This window comes from Balaenoptera borealis, assembly GCF_965194805.1.
Source record: "Balaenoptera borealis genome assembly, chromosome: 1".
Lineage (NCBI taxonomy): Eukaryota > Metazoa > Chordata > Mammalia > Artiodactyla > Balaenopteridae > Balaenoptera > Balaenoptera borealis.
This window is the reverse complement of record NC_138860.1, coordinates 39,496,742-39,516,411: the sequence shown is the minus strand read 5'-3', so window position 1 is coordinate 39,516,411 and position 19,670 is coordinate 39,496,742. Positions and strand designations below refer to the sequence as shown.

The window sequence follows — 19,670 nt, the reverse complement described above, 5'->3', positions numbered from 1 at the left end:
CAGCAGATGAACAAGGAGTCAAGTGAAGTATAATGATGGTGACAACAATGAACAATTATTAAGTGCTTACTCCATGATGAGTGCTATTTTAAGCATTTTAAATATATCAATGTCACCTAATCCTCAAAAACAGCCTGTGAATTAGGTATTATTACTAATACTCATTGTATAGATGAGGAAAGTCAAGCACAGAGCTGTCAAGTTGGTCATAGAATCAACAGTGATGCAACCGGCATTCAAACCCAGGCAGCCCAACACCGGAGCCTGAACCCCAAGCCACCAACCGTGACCTTCAAGACGGCAGAGCGCCCCAGGGGGAGCACCTAACTCCTCCAAGGGAGCCAGCAAGGGCTCTGCAAGAGAGGTGACCTCTGGCCCCAGTGCTGAGAAGGCCTATAGGGGAAGAGGGAAGCAAACACGCACAAAAAGAAAGAAGAAAATGAAGGAGTGAGTCTTGTTCAGGGAACAGAAAGAAGTTAATGCGGCTGCTCATGGGGCTAAGAGTTAAGTCTGGAAAAGGCAGTCGAATGCATGGCTGTGGAGGGAGGAAAATGGCTGATTAAAACTGCCTGTTGTTGGTTTGCCTGTAAACTGTGTTTCGATTCAATGGCTGGACGGAGGGGACAGGCGGAATGAGGAAGAAAGTCAAGGTGAGGTTCACAGCAGAAGGGAAGCGGAAGATGAGGGGCCTCGGTTACGGGGCCCACAGTACAAATGAGGAAAACGGCACGTTCGGTTAATACTTAACAGGAGGAACTGACAGAACTCAGGGACCAAAATGGGGGATGTGAAGGGTGGCGACGAAGGGCATTTCCAGACCGACCCCAAGGTTTCTGCGTTGGTTAATATGGGTGGGGAGCCATCCCTAAGATGGGGGGAGAGTAGGGATGGGACAAAGGGGAGGTTGGGAGCGGGGAAGAGTAGATAAGGAGTTCCTTTTGGGGCAAGCTGAACGGCTAATAAGATGGATGTTGATCTTTCACCTAAGCAGGCAGAAATACAATTGCACACCCAACATCTCTACAAAGGAAGTAGACACGTGGCATTATCATGTAGACCAGTGTTAGCCAAGAGAACGTTTGTGATGATGGAAATGTTCTTTATCTGCCTTGTCCAAGATGACAGCCAGCAGCTACACGTGGCTACTGGGCACTTAAAATGTGGCTAGTGCAACTAAGGAACAACAAAATTTGTAATTTTGTCAGACTTTAAACCATTTAAACTTAAATAGCCACAGGTGGCTAGTAGCTGCTGTATTAAAGAGCACAGATCTGGACAACAGAAGCGGCTCTCTAATAATAAAAACACCAAAGCTGCTCGTCAGAGGCTGCCGAGATTGGAAGGGACCTTAGGGTTTATCGGGTATAATTTTCTCGTTTTACAAATAAGAAAACTAAGGCCCCAACAGGAGAAGTGACTTGCCCAAAATCATCGCAGCGAGAGAGCGGCAAGGCAGGCTAGAGCCATGGCCTTCTGTATCTGATCCAATGCCCTTTCCATTTCACAGGCTGCTTCTGTTACCGATGCAAAAATAACTGCAATTTTATTTAAATCTGGCGTGTGGAATCGATGGTGCTCATGGGCAAAGCCAAGTAAAGATCATGTACTCCCCCTGCTGAGCGAGACATCCCAAACATCACTGGGTAAGTAGCTACATCAGATATTTTACTTGCAAATAACAGAACCCACTCTGGTTAGTTTTAATATGAAAGGAATTGATTAAGGAAGAATCAGCAGTTTGCACCATCTCTGAGAGAGGGTCTCAAAGCCAGGCTTGGAGGCTATGCAGTCAGGTACTGTTGTCAAATCACACCACCACTGCTCTGAAGGGGACCCTACTGTGCCTGCCACTGGGCTCAGGGGAGCGGCACCACCCAGATATCTGCCTCTCCACGCTGGACGGCACTGCTGCCAGGATCACCAGAATGCATTCTACGGCCCCCTCCCTCCACATGTCATTCTCAGTAGAAGCTAAATAGAGGGGAGGAGACTCTTACGACAAAGGAAAGCAAGTTTCTGGCTTCTACCTGGTGCAGAAGCCCCACAGGTCAGAACAATCCCCAGGAATTAGGAAAAGAATTTTTTAAAAAGGCACCGGGCTTCCCTGGTGGTGCAGCGGTTAAGAATCCACCTGCCAGTGCAGGGGACACGGGTTCGAGCCCTGGTCCGGGAAGATCCCACATGCCGCGGAGCAACTAAGCCCGTGCGCCACAACTACTGAGCCTGTGCTCTAGAGTCCGTGAGCCACAACTACTGAGCCCGCATGCCACAACTACTGAAACCCGCGTGCCTAGAGCCTGTGTGCCCGTGCTCCGTAGCAAGAGAAGGCCCGGCTCTGCTCGCCACAGCTAGAGAAAGCCCGCGGGCAGCAATGAAGACCTAAAGCAGCCAAAAATAAAATAAATAAATTAAAAAAAAAAAAAAAAAGGCGACACCACCACCACGTAACAAATGCCCTGCTGAATAAATACCCCATCTGTACTGGTTTGGACCATAGATTTTACAGCCCATCCCACTCAGCAGCATCCCTCCCTGACCCAGAGCTTTGTGCACTTAAAATTATGTCTCTATGTTGCAAATTTTCTCAATTAATTCACCAGGGGCTCTTTTCAATTTTTTAAAGGATACATTTATTCACCAGAACATCTATATTGATAGAAGCTATGTATGGTGGGAAGTGAATTATGCATTTCGACTCTTAGAGCGTGAAGGGTTTCTTTTCTTTTCTTTTTTAATCTGGATTTTCTAATTAACAAACTCGATATAGCACAGCCATGAAGATGAACAATTCTGGAAAGTTTTTCCTCAGAAGTGGTAGCAGTAGGAAGGAAGCAAGAGTGGATCTGAGAAATCTTCTAAGAACTGAAAAGTATTGTAATGTGAGGCTTAATCATCAAGGCTCTTCCATCCTAAGATTCTACAAAGGAAAGGAGAAGACTACAAATCACTCCAGGTGTTGGAGTCTGGGGGAAGAGAAATGCTGTCTTGGATAGTGATTGTGACGGGGGAAGCCAGGAAGGGGTTCAATCTGTGACAAAAACTGAGAACGTACCAACCGAGAACATGAGGGGAGAATATACCAACTCATTATGCAGCAGCTCTCATGAGCGAACCAGATGGAACTCTCCTCCAGGCAGCCCCCAGGTTGGGGGCCAGTGCTGTACTTAGATCGAGGAGGCCTCTTGTCCTGAGGGTGGCCGACATCCGAGGGGAGCGGCACAGAGACAGGAGCACGGAGGGCTCAGAACTGGACCTTCAGAGACCCCACAGTGAAGGGGCGAGAGCTCATGAGACAAGATGGTTACTTGTCTCCATGAGAAAGCTACAAACACCACCCCAAGTGGACTTCCCAGAGCCAAGCCACACTCTCCAAATGCCTATTGCCAGGTTCCAGCATCGTTTAACTGCCTCCAGGTTCATGTCCACATGTATAATCACACCTTTTACAACACACCAAGCAAACATAAACAGAAGGAAATTAAAGGATAGTTAGGGCTACTGTTACTCAACACAGAGTAGCTTTCACAGCAGCTGGTTGTCCAAGAAACTTCCCTGAGCAGCAAGGACAGGCCTGGGTCACCAAGCTCCAGCTCACGGCAGAGCAGCATGGTAATGGCTGAGGTTCAAAGATCACAATTTCACTAAGTTCCTAGCTAAGCCTGACACAGACCCTGTTACACCCCTACTGAAAACCCTCCAATGGCTCCTACAGCATCTAAAAGAGACCCTGCTCTTCTTCACAGTCTGGCCGTCGCCTTGTCCTCCAGAATCATTTTGGACTCTTGGCTCCTGGCTCCACACCCTACAGCCCCACGGGCTTCCCTCTTTCCATTCCTCAAGGGGCTCCTTCCCATCTCAGAGCCTTGGCGCTTGCCCTTCCCTCTGCCTGAAACAGCACAGCCCCAGATCTCCCCCGGATGCCTCCTCCGGCTCACCCATCTCTTACCCAGGGTCACCTACCGCCTCCAAGAGGCCCCTCCTGCCCATGTTATCGAAGGGAACTAGCTCTCCCACCTTGCTCCTCCATCACATCAGGGGCATTACAGGGCTTGCTTACTTGTTTTCTCTGTCTTCACCCACACAAGGCAAGCCAAGGGAGGGCAGGGGTATTTTCTATCTCATCATTGTTTTTATCCCAGCTCCTGGAATAGTGCTTAGACGACTTAATTGGTTGCATAAATAAGTGGATTAAAAGAAAAAAGGAGATGGTTACTAAGTCGTGTTACATTTTTGAGAAATAAAACGTATTCATTAAACATTTTTTTTAAATTAATGGTGCCAAATGCTCAGGCGGCCACTTCCCAACGCTCTATGTCCTTGGGTTAGTCAGACTAGAGATACTGGTTTCAGCTCTGTCACCAAGGAAAGGAACTTTCTCAGTCCACTGCTCTACTTTTTTTTTTTAATGGAATAAATATTACATTATTTAAAAATGGAGATATAATTGACATATAGCCTGTTAAAAACAAGACAATGGGCCCAATATGGAGACACTTCTGCTGAGCATGGAGAAGGCCGCATCTGAGATGGACCTGAGAGAAGCAGGACTTGGATATGGGGGCAGAGTGGGCACTTCATGCACAGGGAACACATGAGCCAAGAAAGGAAGCCAGGGAATGGGGGAAAGACAGAAAGCAGCATTTAGACCCATTTGGTGGTGACCCAAAGGAGAATAACGGTGAGATGAGATGGAAAGGGAGCCTGAGACCTACTGTGGTGGACCCAGGACATGGGGGAGGGGGGGATTAGTCTGGTTTTGACAGAGGAAAGAGAATCACTGACTGTTTCTGAGTAGGGAGAGACAGCATCAGGTAAGTCATCAAGGGCTCAGAAAGGGATAGTGAGCTGCCTAAAGTCACACAGGTAGGAGAGGGGCCAGGACTCAAACCCCGTTACCCTGATTCCAGAGGTGAAGTGGGGAAGGGGGAAGGACAAAACTAACCCCTACTACGTCCCCACTGTTTCCAGGCACGGAGCTAAGTGTTTTGCATATAGTATTAAACCTCACTACAGCCCTATGAGGTAAGAAGCCCAAATTGCTGACAAAGGTGCGTATCTTTTCTCCAGAAACAAAGGAAAGGGTGATGTGAGAGATGGTGAGGAGACAGACTCAACGGGATCTGGAAGCTGACGGGGCCCGGGAGCGACGGTGGTTTCAGTCACCTTCTCTTCAGCATCCTGCCTGCATCCTATGATCTGCCTCCGTGGGGTCGCTTTGGGATCTGGCTTTCTTCACACACATGTTCCTCGCTTTTTATTGAAAACACTTTGTTACTTACTGGAACACCACACAGCTCATTAGCTGCTGGTTTCATATTCCGCAAGTGGAATGAAAGGAAGCTTTAAAAAGAAGGCTGGGAGGCTGCAGTCCCTGCAAAGGAGAGGAGTCTGCAGTGGCCAGGGACCAAGGGGACTTGGTGGCTCCGACCCAAATGCCACATCTCTCCTCCCATTGCCACTAAGAGGGGATCAGCAGTGCCTAATCAGGGGCAGAAATGCAGAGTTCAGGCTCCCTGAGGCGGGGGCAGCTTTTTAACCGGCTCATATACTTTTTATACCACTATTAAAAAATTACCTACTCAGACAAACAAAAGTTGACTTCCGTGTTATAATTACACAATAACAAATTCAAAATCCTATGTAACAAATCAGGTATTTGGCCTCTGGGTTATCACCTGTGTGTGTGCTGAAAAATAGATACATATTGGTTTTATCTTCCCTCCTTTTATATTTGTCTATAAAAATATACATATTGGTTTCAAGTATGTATTTAAGTTGTTTCTAAGCTACTAGACTGAATACAGATGCTAATTATCTTCCTGGTTCTTACTCCCAGGACCAAATGCCCACATTCTTCCTTAACGTCTCCACTTCCAGAGCAGCTCAGAGCCTAAACAGGTCTCAGCTTTCCTGCGGAGACACAGGAAAGAGAGAGGCTTAACCCCAGCGCTCTTCCTTCTCCTTCTCAGGAGGACGCCTTTAGCCCGAAATGAGTCTCGCTTTTGACTACTAGGCTTCTTAAAGATGCAAGGTGGAGTCTTTTGAACATTTTGGACATCACACAATCCAAGACATATTTCAAATGACTTCTTTATCAGCACCGTTAACTATAGCAAATGTGGTGATAAACTTCAGGATGCTCAGAATAAAGGTGGAGAAAAACTACCCTGTGATTCATGAAGTTTCTGTTCTGCTGTGGGGCTGGTTTTCTGAATGGGTCAGGTAGGTATAGGTTGTCACTAAGGGAAAGCCAAAAACCGTTTTGCTTATTTCAGAATTCAGTGAACCATTAATTCACACATCACTGAAATGTGCTGTCCTCTGACAATTCAAAGACCCTCCAGACCATGGTGGGATCCCAGGATCAACCTCCAGAAGAACAAAAGACACTACAGAGGGAGCAGCTGGCCCATTCTACCTTCTCTCTCACCAGAACAAAATCACGCTTCAAAAGGGCACAGCTGTGCTGTTTCATGGACACGTTAGCGTTTGTACAGGATTGAATCTGCACTATACTGAACATTCTCTAAGCAGAATCTGTTTGCTTATGCAAAGGAATTTATCTTCTGATGAGTGTATTAACTCCAGAGAGCTTCTCAAATAGCTTTAGGGCCATGCCTGAGGCTCACTGCCTTTTTCTATTTGCCTAAGAAGTACCCATGGCATCCACACTGCACTTTTGCTTGTCCTGACAGGATATCAAAACAGTCTCCTAAGGACAAAAGTAATGGCTCTGATGCACTCACACATGGACTTTAGAATAAAAAGGGAAAGTGATGGTAAAGAAAATTTATTTTGCTTTTTTTTTGGCTGTGCCATGAGGCTTGTGGGACCTTAGTTCCCCAACCACGGACTGAACCCAGGCCCACGGCAGTGAAAGCACCGAGACTTAACCACTGGACCACCAAGGAATTCCTGCTATTTTTTTTTAAGTTAGATTCTTATTTGAAATATGTATTTGAAATGGATTAAATAGCTAAATATAAACAATATAGAAAAGAAGACGAAAACACAGGTGAATATTTTCCTGTTTTTTACATGCATAAGCGTAGGAGCAATTGTTTAAAAAAAAAAAGAAACACTGACAAATTTTATCTTTCAGACAATATGTAAGAGGAAGGTCTCCAGGTTTTCTTTTAAAAGTCAAGAGAGCATCCTGTATTACTTAAACCGATTCCCCGACCTGAGGAAATTAGAAGGGGGCAGGGGCGGTAGGTACAAAGCAATTATAGTATACCTTTCATAAAAGGGGTAGGGCTGGCTACAATTCTGGGTAAAATGAAATATGCCTCGGTCAGCAAGAATCAAACCGAACATCACTAGTCAATTCTACTTTCTTGCCAAAACTTAGCTAAGCTAAATTTAAACAAGCCATCCTGTTATCTAAAATCAAAGATCTGGTTTCTTCTGTAATCTCTTTTCCTAGATTGGTCACTCTTTTCCTTTTTCTTTTGTAGCATCACATTAAGAATTCCAGCCAATACTCTTCTTCTGAGGCTATTTCTTAAGTGAGTTGTGATTACTGTTTCCTGAAAGTCTTCCCTTTGGTTTCTATAAGATGCAGAAGGATTGAGCACACTGAGTTTTCCCACAGTCATCATAAAACGCCAATACCAAAAATGCTCACATTTCATTAAACGTGACAGCTCCTTCCTGCCCCATAGCTCAGTGAAGCACTCCAACAACTTAAAAAGAAACATGTCCCTCCCTGCAGTTGCCCAGGCTGAGATCACAGATAGGGCTCTTGCCTTTGTGGAAACTGATGTCATTCCAGAGAAGTCGACATTGCTTCCATCAACGTAAAAGATGCAGCTGATTAATTTCAGGCATGCTGCAGCTTCTTTCCTTCCAAACGCTAAGCATTCAATACAGCGTGAGAACACAGAGTACACGTTAAGAGTTTACTGGAGCCAATAAATGCAGTTAATTAAAAAAACAAAAAAACAAAAAAACTATGCCAATTTCTCCAACATCTCCTCTTTTACAAAGGGAAATATATTTTCTTCTCCTGGCCATCACAGAACGAGAAGGGTCCCACAAGTACGACCCCACATTCTTCCAACCTCTAAGGTGCTCTCCAGCGGTATACTTCCAGGAAAGCGCCATTGCCCACTGGAGCCACTAAGTCACCATTCACTGCTTTGCGTCTTCATTCCCCTGGCAATCGTGTGCTGCTTCTCTCCACCCAACTGAAAACACTTTCTCTAAGTCTAAAGGGCACTTAAGACCTTCTGGTGGCTAAATACGAGAGCTCCTCCAATTAAAAAGAAAAAAAAAAATCCCCACTCAAACCACCTTCTCCACCAGCTGCCATGTCTTTCTTTCCTCCCTATCACAGCTTAACTTCTTAAAGGAGTTGTGGTTGCCATTCCCTCACCTCCCACTTTCACTGTGCCCACACCCTCTTCAACCCCGCTGGCTTCTGGGGTCGACGTGCAGATGAAACAGTTCTCACTAAGGTGCCCAAAGATCAACAGGGCTCAGTCCCCACAAAGGGACTAGGGACTCCCAAACTGGGAGCAGAAAGGACCCATTTTCTAAAGACAGCTGCAAACAAAGGGGTTTGCACCCCATCCTGGGATTCCTAAGAGGTGGAGAACTGAGTGCTCCCCCAACCACCCCCCTACCCCACGCCCTGCCCCACCCTATCCCCAAGCTGGTAGGAGGACCAAGGAAGAGATCCCTTAGAGTCCCTAGGTTCCTGGCTTAATGGGGAGTGCTGCTGTATGTTGGGGGAGGGGATGAAGAGACTTCATCCAGAGACTGGGCATGCCTGCAAGGAGGGGAGACTTTTACTCCCACAGTGGATAACAGTGGGCACGTTGATTTGTCCTGCCCCTACCAGAGTAAAAGAAAGGAAAACTGCAGGAAGATAGCAGGGCAGAAAGAAGCCCCAGTTCTGCTTGGTTCACAGAACAACCGATTAAGGTGACTAGCTGAGCATCTTACTAGCACGCACCCATAAGGGCCTCCTGCCAGGGCCAAGGCGTCCCAGCATCTGTTCCAGTTACATTAGAGGCACTTAACCCTTCCCTCTGCCTCCTCCCCACCCAACATAGGAAACATGGTTGGAGCCCAGAAGAAGGACAGGGAGGAGGGGGTCCCAGAGGCAGACCACCCCTCCTCCTCACTTCAAGTTGCTCAAACCACAAGGCTGGCAAGAGATGAGCTCAGGGAAAGCTTTAAATCAAATGTCTATTTTTCTCACCTTGGTATTCCCAGATGTAACCAAGGAAGTGGCACATGGTAGGCTTAATAATTATCTGTTGAATAAATGAACAGCTTCTTCTTAATCCTCACCCTCTGTGTCCTTTCTGCCTCATTTCATTCATTTACTCATTCAGTCACTTCTACACAAATGTTTGTTTTTTTGTTTGTTTGGTTGGGGTTTTTTTGTTTTTTTTTAACCTCTTTATTGGAGTATAATTGCTTTACAATGGTGTGTTAGTTTCTGCTTTATAACAAAGTGAATCAGCTATACATATACATATATCCCCATATCTCCTCCTCCTTGTCTCTCCCCCTCCCACCCTCCCTATCCCACCCCTCTAGGTGGTCACAAAGCACCTAGCTGATCTCCCTGTGCTGTGCGGCTGCTTCCCACTAGCTATCTATTTTACATTTGGTAGTGTATATATGTCCATGCCACTCTCTCACTTCGTCCCAGCTTACCCTTCCCCCTCCCTGTGTCCTCAAGTCCATTCTCTAGTAGGTCGGTGTCTTTATTCCCATCCTGCCCCTAGGTTCTTCATGACCATTTTTTTTTTTTTTTTTTTTAGATTCCATATATATGTGTTAGCATACAGTATTTGTTTTTCTCTTTCTGACTTACTCCACTCTGTATGACAGACTCTAGGTCCATCCACCTCACGACAAATAACTCAATTTCATTTCTTTTTATGGCTGAGTAATATTCCATTGTATATATGTGCCACATCTTCTTTATCCATTCATCTGTCGATGGACACTTAGGTTGCTTCCATGTCCTGGCTATTGTAAACAGAGCTGCAATGAACATTGTGGTACATGACTCTTTTTGAATTATGGTTTTCTCTGGGTATATGCCCAGTAGTGGGATTGCTGGGTCATATGGTAGTTCTATTTTTTGTTTTTTAAGGAACCTGCATACTGTTTTCCATAGTGGCTGTATCAATTTACATTCCTATACACAAATGTTTGTTGAAGGTTGATTCCATACAGTTTAATTATGGAAAGGTGATTGAGGCGTGTTCCCTGCCCTCAAGAAAATTACTAGAGAAAGTAAGAAAAGTACAAACTTGCAGCTACCACAGCAATTATGTGAACAGTAGCACAGGAGTAATACAAAGCACCAAAGACATTAACTCAAAAAATCCAAACAACTCCCTGAAGTACACCCAGACAGTTTTTCTGATCGGTTTAGATATAGAATTCTCATGCCTGCCTTTCCCATGACCACTGGCCCTTGAACCCTCCTACTAAAATACATTTACCCTTGATGTGTCAAGGGTAACTGTTTACACACTCCCTTCTGTGTGTGATATCCTGGAGAAAGCCAGGATAATCCAGATTCCTTGGGTCTGGGGTAGGCCAAGATTTCCATGCACAGCCTTGCATAAAGACCTAGAGGAAGGACAAGGTATGTATGGCCTTGCTTGGAACACCACCATATGCAATCTGGCACAGAGGAAATGCTGCAGGTTTAGGATCAAGGTGATGCCAAAGATGTACATGTCCCCTCAGACAGCGTCTTAACCACAGGGAGATGGCCATGCATTGTGGAGAACTGAACTACTATAACATCTACCCAGAAATCACATGTGATTTACAATACTCTTTGTTAGTGGACTCAGAATTAATTAGCATTTAGAGCTACATATTTGCAGAAAGTAAATCACTCTACATGATTTCTGGTTTCCTTGTGATCTTAGCTTATAGTCCCTCAGCAACCATTACTGCTCCCCACATATATATTTGATAGGTATTTTTAATGACCATTTTCCACCATTATTAGAATAACAAATACATGCTCAGTATAATAAAAAATCTAAAAAGTACAGCAAAGTTTATAGCAGGAAAAATATCGTGCATGTTATTATCAACACTGTTAATCTTCTGGTATATTTCCATTAAACTTCTGTTTGATTTAATAGCTATTTGGAATTAATATGCCCCATAAGCCAACTCTGGTAAAAATCACCAATATACTAGGATATAAACTGCCATCTGTGATCTCTTTCAATTATGAACAAGACTGTATCTTCATGATTGTGAGACAACTAGTAGATTCAGTTTAAAAAGCTTAAATTCAACGGAGGGAAAATTGTTCAAGAGGGTTGTTTAATGTATGAATGCAAGTTGGCTCTCTTCACTTTTCTTTTTTTTATAAATTTATTTATTTATTTTATTATTTACTTTTGGCAGCATTGGGTCTTCGTTGCTGCGCACGGGCTTTCTCTAGTTGCGGCGAGCAGGGGCTACCCGCGGCGTGTGGGATCTTCCCGGACCAGGGATCGAACCCGTGTCCCTTGCATTGGCAGGCGGATTCTTAACCACTGCGCCACCAGGAAAGTCCTCTCTTCACTCTTCCATTTGTCTTTCCAGTAGCCCAATAGTTGGGTAACTATCATTTCAGATACAAACCCCTTTAAAAATAAATTCCTTTGATTGTTTAAAAAGGATATTCTTGTGTGATTCTGGGAGGCACAAAAAACAGTGCTAGTGGTGTTTTCTTGTCAAATATATGGTTGCCATTATTTATCAAGATATTTCACAAGGATTTTATTTTCATCTCAGTATTCCATAATAGACACGCTATTCCAATGATATCTAAAATAAAAACTATTGGCTTACCTAACTAAGAAATCATGCAGTCCAACGTCAAAATACCTGTTGAAGGGAGACAAAGACAAGCATATCAATAGAAGATATTCACAGCAGTGGTGGACTTGACCAAAAATACATCATTTACATTTGGAACATGGTGAACACATGGATTACTCCATGACAGTGGTTCTCGAAGTATGACCCCTGGAGCAGCCACAGCAGCATTCCCTGGGCAAATTCTCAGTCCCCACCCTCACACACTGATTCAGAAATTCTGGGGACGAGGCCCAGCAATTAGATTTAACAAGCCCGCCAGATGATTCTGATGCAGAATCACTGCTTCATGAGAGCAAAAGTATCTTGGCAAGCCTAAACTCTCTCTCTCTAGAAACAGAAGCCAGAAAAGTGAACTTCACCACCTTTCCAAAAGGGGAGTCATTTTATAACACTAGTTGTCTCTGATGTTCACTTACTCAAAAATAAATGAAATTATGATTTAAAAGCATGAATCCACACTGGCCAGAGGGAAGAACAGGGGTGGGGAAAGGTCAACTCTGTCCTTCCATCTCCTCCCACCCACAGTCGCTGGAGCTTTTCGCAGGAGAGAACAACCCACCCATATCTGGGTCCGCTCTAGCAGGGAAGGGAGAAGGCAGTTCCACGCACTCGCTGGTGAGCCTGCATCGTGCTTGGGCGTCACACCAGCATCCAGAAGGCCCTGGGCGGTAGTGGACCCCTTCAGTCACAGCCTCCCTCTGACACCACCAGACTGGCTCAGTCCATATGAGTGGGACTGCCTTGGTTGCCCTAATGAGCACGCTTGTTCTCCCTAAACCTCTGCCCACTTAGCCCATGTCCTTCTCTCACCTTTGGGTCTGGCCGTGAGTAAAAAGACTGGGTGGCCCGAGTCATGATGGTGCCGCCCACCAGGTATAATCACTACTCCTAACACCTGGATGGTGGTGGTTATGTGCCACCCACTGGACTGGCCTCCCCAGTTAGCAAGCAGCCTGGGGAAAGCCGGAGGGACTTCTGTCCCTGCAGACAGTGAGCAGTGGACTCAGAAATTCCCCCTAGAGTGGGGTCCAACTGCCCAGGCCCTGACTGTCCCTAGCATCTGGGTCCACCCTAGCCCTTTCCCTGGAACACCTCAGCCTACTTGGCACCCCACCGTCCCTGACATATAGCAGGTGATTATTGATATTAAGTAGGATTCCTTGTGAGATACCTTTAAATGACAAGACTCTTTCATGCGCTCAAGCATCTGTTTATAGATTATAGACACAGGGTAGGTGAGAATAAAGAAACAAAGGCAAAATACGAGGTACCTCATTTATTATATCACTTACCTGAAATAGTTATAAAATTCAGGGAAACTCAAAGTCAAGGTATTGTGCGTAAATTCCATTTGCTCATAAGCCTCTGAACAGAGCTCTAGAGGGAGATATACCTGCAGGGATAGCTGATTTGTTTCAGCTGATTTTACATTGACCTGGATAAGGTCAATTCCTATAATCATATTTAACACAGATTAAAAAAAAAGAAAGAAACCGAAACAGAAATGATCCCTCCTCTCAACCAAAACCAAGGCTACGTTGCAAAGCCACATAAGTAAAACCTTCATATGACAGATAGCAATTGTATGTTTGCCGGAACAGCAATATGGGCGGTAGAAGTATGTGTGGATTAAAACAAAGATTTCGGTCTTTTCAATTATACCAGCAACAGACTCTGTTACAGGAATCAGAGGATGAAACAGACATGAAAGGAATCACAGAGACCCTCAGTGTAGAGGTGCGGTAGGGGAAGAAGACCCTGAAGCAATAATGAAAAACCTAACAATATTCATAGAAATTGTTATTCATTTAGCATCTAGAAGGTGGCAACTACTCTTTTCAGTACTCACACACGTACATGGTTGCCCGCGAGGTAGGTATTGGCGTCCCCATTTATCGGTGACGGAACTAGAGTGCCGAGGCCAAGTAACTGGCACAGGGCTCACAGCTAGGAGAGGACAGAGCTGGGAGTCAAACTGAGCCCTGACAGCCACGAATTACGTGCTCCTCCTGCTAAAAGCACAGGCTCTCACTGCCCCTCATTATTACTAATTGAAAACGGCTGTTGATTTTAAATCAGCGCTCCCTTTCCACCTCCACCTGCCCTCTGCTTCCCCCAAAGTGGCTGCCCTGCTCCGGTCAAGCCCCCCAGCTTCGCTCCCTCTAGCACACCGGCTCTGCAGGCGCCACCTACCTCCTCGGGTCCTAGAGTCAGCCAGGCTCTGGAAAGTTGTGTCGATTCTCTGGGCTCCAGGTTCCCCACTGGGAAAAATGGAGATCCCTTACTCGTAGGCAGGTTATGAGAATTAAGCGGGAAAATAGAGATGTGGGGCTTAGCACAGTGTTTGGTCCACCGCGAGTACTCAATAAACAGTAGTCTCCTTTCCTCCAGTTTTTAAGAGTTGTTTTAATGGCAGCCCCATTCCCAATAACTCAGCGGGAGAAGCAAGCCACATTAAAAAGAAGGACGTAAATTGTCTTACGATGCAGCCCAGGAAGGGAGGCCACTTAACCCAGGGCACGGGCGGGGCCTGAGCCCTGGAGAAGGCGGCTGTAGGGCTGGAACTCTGAGGGGCGAGCACCAAGCTGAGGGCATAGGCAGGCAAGCAGGAGGAGCAGTGTCCCACAATGAGCCCTGAAGCTGAGTGCGGGGCTGAGGGCTGGGGGCACCGGAGCCTCGCCCTGCCTGCCCCGCTCCTGACCAGCATCTCATACTGGCACACCAATACACACCAGTGTACACCCAGCTTCACCTGTAGCTATGGTGGCCCTAAAAGCATGGCACATAACCCCCCGCTTCAAGGAGAGCAGAGCCTAGTAAAGAGGTGGCAAAGTCAATAATAATTCAATACAGTGTGATCGATATCACACACTGTCTCCCTTGGTGAACTGCAAACTCCTTAAGGGCAAGAACCAAAGGCAGCCACCAAGCAGATTCTCAGTAAGTATCAGTTGGGTGAATCTGAGACAGGTTGGGACCTGGGACCCGGGACTCTTTGCCGCAGTGCTTGTACCTGGACAAACGTCTCCTTGAGCAACAGAATACAAAGAAACTATAAGGGACTAAAAATAAATGCATGCATGCACAGCTGGGGCAAATTATGAACAAGATACAAAAAGGCCAAAACCCAACTGACACTTCTGAGGTGCCTGGAGCAAAAGCAGGGTACTGCGCACGATCCCCTCCTCACACACACTCACAGAGCACCACAAGGGGATGGACAGATCACCCAAGCCACTCCTGCCCCCAACCCACCGATTCGCCCCAACCCTAACCCCATGTAAGGGACCAGCTGGCCCCTCCTCGGGAGCGAGCAAGGGAACTTGTTACTTGTTTTCGCCCCCTCGCGCTGCAGCAGGAGTCCCAATAAAGGCTTGCCTGAATTTCTCGTCTGGCCTCTTATCAATTTCTATTGATTAAAGAGTCCAAGAACCCAGATGGGTAACAAATCAACGTGTGACTGATGTGTTGTAATAAGGCACCAACGCCTCTGCCTGCTCTGGCACTTAGCACAGTACACTGCAGATAGCAGATGCTCAAAAGTAATTATTTAACACATCCACTACTATATGTAAATACATAAAATAAATACCCACAGATAGAAATGGGGCTTCTCTCCTGAAATAAGATACCTACCAAACTAGAGCACCATTATTCTGACCACCTTTTAAGAAAGTAATCTCTCACGGCTACCAGCTCACAATAAACCAAGATATCCTTATGAGGAGACATAAGAAGCAGTGGTCCTGTGCATATTATTCCTGGTTCCTTAAGGAAAATAAAAATGGGAAATCTCCTGTGTGCATATGTGACATGGACATTTTTGTTGTCTGAACATCACCTGATAGCAGCAACAGCTTGATAGAGGAGAGGGAAATTTGGAACAAGCTGCAATATCCTAACAAGGCAGTGAATTTCCCATCACAAGACGAGTTCAAGCATGGGTTAAAAGGGTGTTTAGAGGAGATTGAACCATCAGATAGAAAACCAGAATGGATGAACTTAAAGCTGCCACCTAGCCTCAGGCTTCCAACTCCTTGTTTCAGTCACTTTCTGGAAGCATCTCTAAGTATGAAGCCTTGCTTCCATAGCAGTAGCTCGTGTCTGATAACCATCAGCAAATTAGTAGACTGTGCCTGGGCTAATGCTTCCATTGCAACCCTGACGGTTTATTTATTACGATTCTGACTGCTGCTCCTGTTGGGGCCTCACAGTGCATCAAAATTAGGTTCGTACCACCTGTCAGAGTGGTGTGCACTTACATTTACTCACAGAGCACAGAGAACCCCCTCTGAGAAAAGGAAGGGTCAGGCCAACACAGCATGTCCATGGCAGAACTCAGACCAGAGCCCACAGTTAGACCCAGGATCTGTTCTGCTGTGCCAGGCTACCTGCCTTTTGGGGTCCTGCTCCTCTCTCCCAGGCTGATCTTGGCTGGTTGGGAGCTAGAGTTTGAAAAAAAAAAAAAACAACAATGAACTGTGGCCAGAAGCTGCAAATGTCATATAATCAGTGAGGTATGGTTTAAAACAGCAGTCCCCAACCTTTTTGGCACCAGGGACCGATTTCGTGGAAGACAATTTTTCCACGGACCGGGGATGGGGTGGGGGGATGGTTTCGGGATGATTCAAGCGCATTACATTTACTGTGCACTTTATTTCTATTATTACTACATTGTAATATATAATGAAATAATTATACAACTCACCATAATGCAGAATCAGTGGGAGCCCTGAGCTTGTTTTCACTTGCCACTCACTGATAGGGTTTTGATATGAGTCTGCAAGCAACTGATTTATTATGGTCTCTGTGCAGTCAAACCTCTCTGCTAATGATAATCTGTACTTGCAGCCACTCCCCAGCGCTAGCATCACCGCCTCAGCTCCACCTCAGATAGTCAGGCATTAGATTCTCATAAGGAACCTAGATCCCTCGCATGCGCAGTTCACAGTAGGGTTCACGCTCCTATGAGAATCTAATGCCACCGCTGATCTGACAGGAGGCGAAGCTCAGGCAGTAATGCAAGCGATTGGGAGCAGCTGTAAATACAGATGAAGCTTCGCTCGCTCGCCGGCCGCTCACCTCCTGCTGTGTGGCCTGGTTCCTAACAGGCCACAGACCGGTAGCCGTCCATGGCCCAGGGGTTGGGGACCCCTGGTTTAGAACCACTGTTGTTATGGCCACTTAGCATGACATATGCGGGGCAGTATTTGGTGAGGTACCATATTCAGATCTCAATCCTTGCCTCGCCTTCTTCAATGTACAATCCTCACAGTTTTTCATCTCCAGACCTGTTTATCCCATGAGTGGGCTGCCAAAGTTTAGCTCTCACATTCTTACCTGGTAAGTTTGAAGACTGACTTAGAGGGCTGGAGGTAAAAAAGAAATCAAATCACTAGGAGAATAAAGTTTACACCCAGACTCAAGAAGCCCTGGTTAGTTCTGGTTGGGCTACCTAACTTAATTTCAAAGAGTGAAAAAGACCTTAAAGTTTATCGGCTCTAATCTCCTCACTTGACAGATGAGGAAAGAAAGGATAAGGAAGATGAAATAATTTGAAACACAACTACACAACGAGCAGCAGAGCTGAGGCTTAACAGTCCAGGTCCCCTAGACCCCAGTTCTAATTTATTCAAAGTGTCACAATACCGCCTTCCTCTCGGCCTCAATCAGTGTCTTTGTTTTCTGAGAATGCTCAGGACATAATATTGTTACTTAGAACAGGCTTCCTGTTGACATCATATAATAACTGGCATCAGGTCACACCATCTCCATCGCCACCTGTAAAAGTCACGTGTATAGCTTCTGCAGCATGCCATTCCCTCACTTTCTTATGCTTTTCCAGTCTGGCCCAGTCTGGATCTAACCTGCCTATCAATTTGAGATTAGAGCCTGCACAGTCACGAACAGAAAGTGATGTGGGGAAAACAGGGAAAAGTGAGAGTGAACTTAGGCCAGTCAGATCCCAGTTGGCAGCCAAAACATGTTTGGTGAAATACAGTTTGACGGGAAGGTAGAAAATGAGAATTGTAGTCCTGGGAGGACAAATTCTCAAAAACAAACATAGTGAAAGCTAGTGCCAGGTATTCACATGACAGCTCTTCACTGTATCAGACAAGTGTGTCTGCCATCATATTATCAGGGAGCAAATTCTGAGAAAATAACCCCAAAGCCTAGAGATCCAGACATCTCATACTGTTGGAGAAAGACAAGGAGAGAAGGCACAGTGCCAGGCATAAGTGGCTCGGGAGTGAAGAGCTTTCCTAAACTACGGTGGAAACCACGTCCCGTGTTTCCTTATGTGGAATTAGAAATTCAGGGTCTGCTCTCTGGCTCTCCCACTTAATAGTATTTGATCTCAGGCAAAAAAATAAATCATCCCTGCATGTCTCAGTTTCCTTCACTGTGGCATGGAGATGATGATACCTACAGTGCCAAAAAAGAATAAATGCAGTGGGTACAAGTGCATTCTACAAGTGTTCGAGATTATTTTCTCTCCTCCTCAGTCTTTATTATGTTCCTAAAAACTCTTCTCCAAACTGCATTAGTGCTATTTATATTCATTCGTTTATCCCACAAATATCTATGGAGCCCCTTCCAAATGTCATGCACTGCAATAGATGCTTCGAATACAACAGTGAACAAGAAAGCTAAGTTCCTACGCTTGTGTACATTCTAGAAACAGGTCCTTTATCCAATGTGTGACTTGAAAATATATTCTCGCAGTCTGTAGCTTCTCTTTTTGTTTTCTTAAAATTGTCTTTTGAAGTGCAAAAATCTTGAATTTTTAAAAGTCCAACTTATCAACTTTTCTTTTATGGATCATGCTTTCAGTGTCATGGCTAAGACATCTTTGCCTCACCCACAGTCTTGAAGATATTTCTCCTATGTTTTCTTCTAAAAGTTTTAAGTTTTGCTCTTATATTTAAGTCGCTAAGCTATTTGAAGTTAACTTTTGTGCACGGTGATCTAAGTTCATCTTGCTTTTCATTTCTTCATGTAAAAATATCCACTAGACATACTGGCCAACATGAAAGGTCATTGGCAGCTTGGACCAGTGCAGTCTCACTGAGTGGCTGAAATGGAAGCCAGGCCAGAGTGAAGAGTGAATGGGAAGGAGAGGAAGCAGGGACACTGGGTATAAAAAACTCCCATGTTCGGTATACAGTGTGGTCCTAAAGGAGAGAAGGGAGGGTCGTAGCTTCAGAAGGATGAGACAAACGAGGTGTTTTTTTTGTTTATCTGGGGGGAAATTTTCCACTGTGCCAAGGGATGGTTGCAGAAGCCAGCAGAATTAGTAGAGGGAGGTCTTTTAACAGAGTATGAGACAAAGTTATCCGTTGAGAGAAAAATGGATAAGAGTTACGTGGTAGACATTTGCTGCTTCTGTTTGCTTGCCTGTTTATTTTGGAGGAGGCCTGACGTCCTTCTGGGGACCTCCCTCTCACCCACTGTGTCCAGTTCTAGTGAGATAGTCAGTTCCTGTTTCTGCCTTCCTGAGGAGGATAGGAAAGCCACCGAGGCTAAGCCAATGGGCTGCTTGTTCTCAGGATTATATTTCAAATGTAGAGATAGCGGGACTTCCCTGGTGGCGCAGCAGTTAAGAATCCGCCTGCCAATGCAGGGCACACGGGTTCGAGCCCTGGTCTAGGAAGATCCCACATGCCGTGGAGCAACTAAGTCCATGTGCTGCTACTACTGAGCCTGTGCTCTGGAGCCCGTGAGCCACAACTACTGAGCCTGCGCACCCAGAGCCCGTGCTTCTCAATAAGAGAAGCCACCGCAACGAGGAAGCCCGCACACCACAA

The 19,670-nt window shown here is 45.6% G+C and overlaps 1 protein-coding gene across 12 annotated transcripts in view; it reads right to left on the bottom strand.

The window, feature by feature from the left end:
• HHAT (hedgehog acyltransferase) overlaps positions 1-19,670 on the bottom strand; it is a 495,443-nt gene that overhangs the window by 280,502 nt on the left and 195,271 nt on the right. For all 12 annotated transcript variants that reach the window (XM_082399938.1, XM_082399944.1, XM_082399935.1 and 9 more), the window contains one exon: positions 11,833-11,868. In XM_082399938.1, the coding sequence (XP_082256064.1) occupies positions 11,833-11,868 (36 nt within the window). The remainder of the gene's footprint in view (positions 1-11,832; positions 11,869-19,670) is intronic.